The following is a 2,284-nucleotide window of genomic DNA, read 5'->3' on the forward strand; positions in this document are numbered from 1 at the left end:
GCGGGGGGCTGGCAGGCGCAGCAGCCGCAGGCCGCCGCGCTGGACACCAGCCATGTGAAGGCGAGCAGCGACCAGGTTGCCGGGCCGCCGCCCGGGCCCGCGCTCGGCCCCAAGGCGCCTCTGGCCGCGTTGGCGGCCGCGGCCGGTGGCCAGGCGTCAGTGGTGGTGGTGGGCCCGCCCGCGCTGGCCAAGGCGGCCGCGGCAGCCCAGCAGATGGACGTTGCCGGCGGCGGCATGCTCGGCCGCCTGCTGCCCCACCTGCGGCGCTGAGATGCGCTCGGCGCGGCCGGGGTCGCGCGGGCCGCACTGGCTGCGACAGCGAGGCCCACCCTGAAACCGGCACAGGTGCCATCATTCACGCAGGACTCTATCGCGCCGCATTCCATCGTCTCGCAATAAAGATCTCCTGGCTATCTGTGATCTGTGTCTGAGAGCAGCCAGGTCGGAAGCCTCTCCCCTCGGGCCGGCCCGTCTGAGCAAGACGGCGGTCCTTGGGGAGGGGAAGCCAGCAACGCGTCCCCTGCCGCCGCGCCCGGCCCCGGCGGGCCCCGCACGAGGGGCCTCAAGACGCGCCGCCCGGGTTTCGCCATCCGTGCATGTGCTTCGACCCGCTTTCTTGCCGCGCCGCGCGGCAGAGTGAGACTGTGGTTTTTGAGACTCCCCGCTGGTCATATGGCCGTGCCCCCTCCTGGGGACGGCCGCAGCTGCCTTGTTTCGAACAGCGGCACTTGTGAGGGCCAGCAAGCGACAAGATATCACGGGGCATCACACCGCGCGCCTCCCAGCTTTCCACTTCGGGGCCGGTGCCGCCGGCCCCCATGCACGCACGCCAGCAGTAGGGGATTCTGATATGCATGCATCACGCCTCAAGCCGGGCCACCCGTGGCCCCTTTTCTGTCTGACGGCGGCGTGCGGCACTCGGCGGGGCCGCGCGGCGCGTCTATTTTTTGGGCGCGGGCGCGCCGATTGCGTGTGCGGGGCGAGGGGAGTGGGCTCCTCGCGATATGGGGACTCCTTGCGGCGGTCACTGCAGCCGGTGCGACTCAAGAACTGCAGCAGCCGCGGCAGACAGCGCGTGCTGCACAACCATATCGACTGCGGCGGGGGTTGCCAGGCGGCGTGTAAGCCTCCACTTGTGAAACTGGGGTGCCTCGAAAACTCATGGCGTCGCGGGCTGGGTTGGGTCTGGACGGTCAATGGTGCGTAGACGACTGTCGGCGTTGGATGCGAATGGATTTGCATCGAGGCATCTCAGGCCAGCCGCTTGCCGGGGCGCTAAGGAGAAGAGGGGCCCCCCTGCCCCCAGCCCAGGGGCGCGTGGCCTCACTGGCACCCAGAGGGCGCGTCAGTGCAGGGCGGCGGCACCGCAACAAGGCCGCAGATGGGTGGCAAGCCGTTGAATGCGTAGCACGGAGTCTTTCAATCAGAGGCTTTTACTTTCAGTTCTACTATACACACAGTGACGCATCGACACGGGATCCCACACCATGACGGCTGCTAAGCGAGTCCTGATCACGGGCGCGGCGGGTGCGCGTCTGTCTCTCGTATCATACGGGATGAGGTACACATCAGTCCGCGACTGGCCAGATCATGTCGACACTGACATTGGCTGAGTGCACCCGCCCTGAACGCGCCACGTCTGGCCTCCGGATCGCCATGTTGATGCTTTCGGGGGTTCTCTAGACACCCGCATCGGGCTGTATGCAGAGAGTCTGCACCGCCTGGTGTTCCGCTGCGAACTGCACGCGCCACCACACTCACGCATTATTGCATCGCCCATCCCCACGCCTCCCCTGCAGGCCAGATAGGGTGGGTCCATTGCAAACCTGGGACGCGTGTGCCCAAACATTCGCAAAGTTTTGATTTGTTATTGGCTGTGACGGCTGGAGGCGGGCGGGGGCCAGTCCGCGCGCAGCCGCATTCCTGCTAGGGTTCAGCAAAAGCGAGCCGTGAACTAACGGGCACACGGCTGTCGCCGGCGTTGGCACGGTGCTTCGTTGATTTCGGCACCGCATGATGCACATGTGGCGTCCTATCCGGAGTTGAACCCCACTGCTGCAAGTTGTCGGCAGACCTGTCGTTCTATTTTGAAGGGGCAGACACACCCCTTGAAGCAAACCGCCCCTGGGTCCGCATCCGCTTCAGCAAGCTGACCCGCTCCCGGGCTGCTCTTCCTGCTCGCGGCGGCGACGCCCACCGCTGCGCATGTGTCCCGTCAGCCACAACTGCCCAACAGCATGCGCAGCGGGCCGCATCGCCGCACCACAACACCCGACACTAGCTG

At 66.5% G+C, this 2,284-nt stretch overlaps 1 protein-coding gene across 1 annotated transcript in view; it reads left to right on the forward strand.

The window, feature by feature from the left end:
* The window catches only part of MNEG_4874 (dual-specificity tyrosine-(Y)-phosphorylation regulated kinase), a gene marked incomplete at both ends in the record, with an annotated part of 6,087 nt that extends 5,817 nt beyond the window's left edge, over positions 1 to 270 (forward strand). The window contains one exon of the mRNA XM_014046655.1: positions 16 to 270. Within this exon, the coding sequence (XP_013902109.1) occupies positions 16 to 270 (255 nt within the window). The remainder of the gene's footprint in view (positions 1 to 15) is intronic.
* Between the last annotated feature and the right edge of the window lie 2,014 nt (positions 271 to 2,284).

Source organism: Monoraphidium neglectum (genome assembly GCF_000611645.1).
Source record: "Monoraphidium neglectum strain SAG 48.87 unplaced genomic scaffold scaffold00698, whole genome shotgun sequence".
NCBI lineage: Eukaryota > Viridiplantae > Chlorophyta > Chlorophyceae > Sphaeropleales > Selenastraceae > Monoraphidium > Monoraphidium neglectum.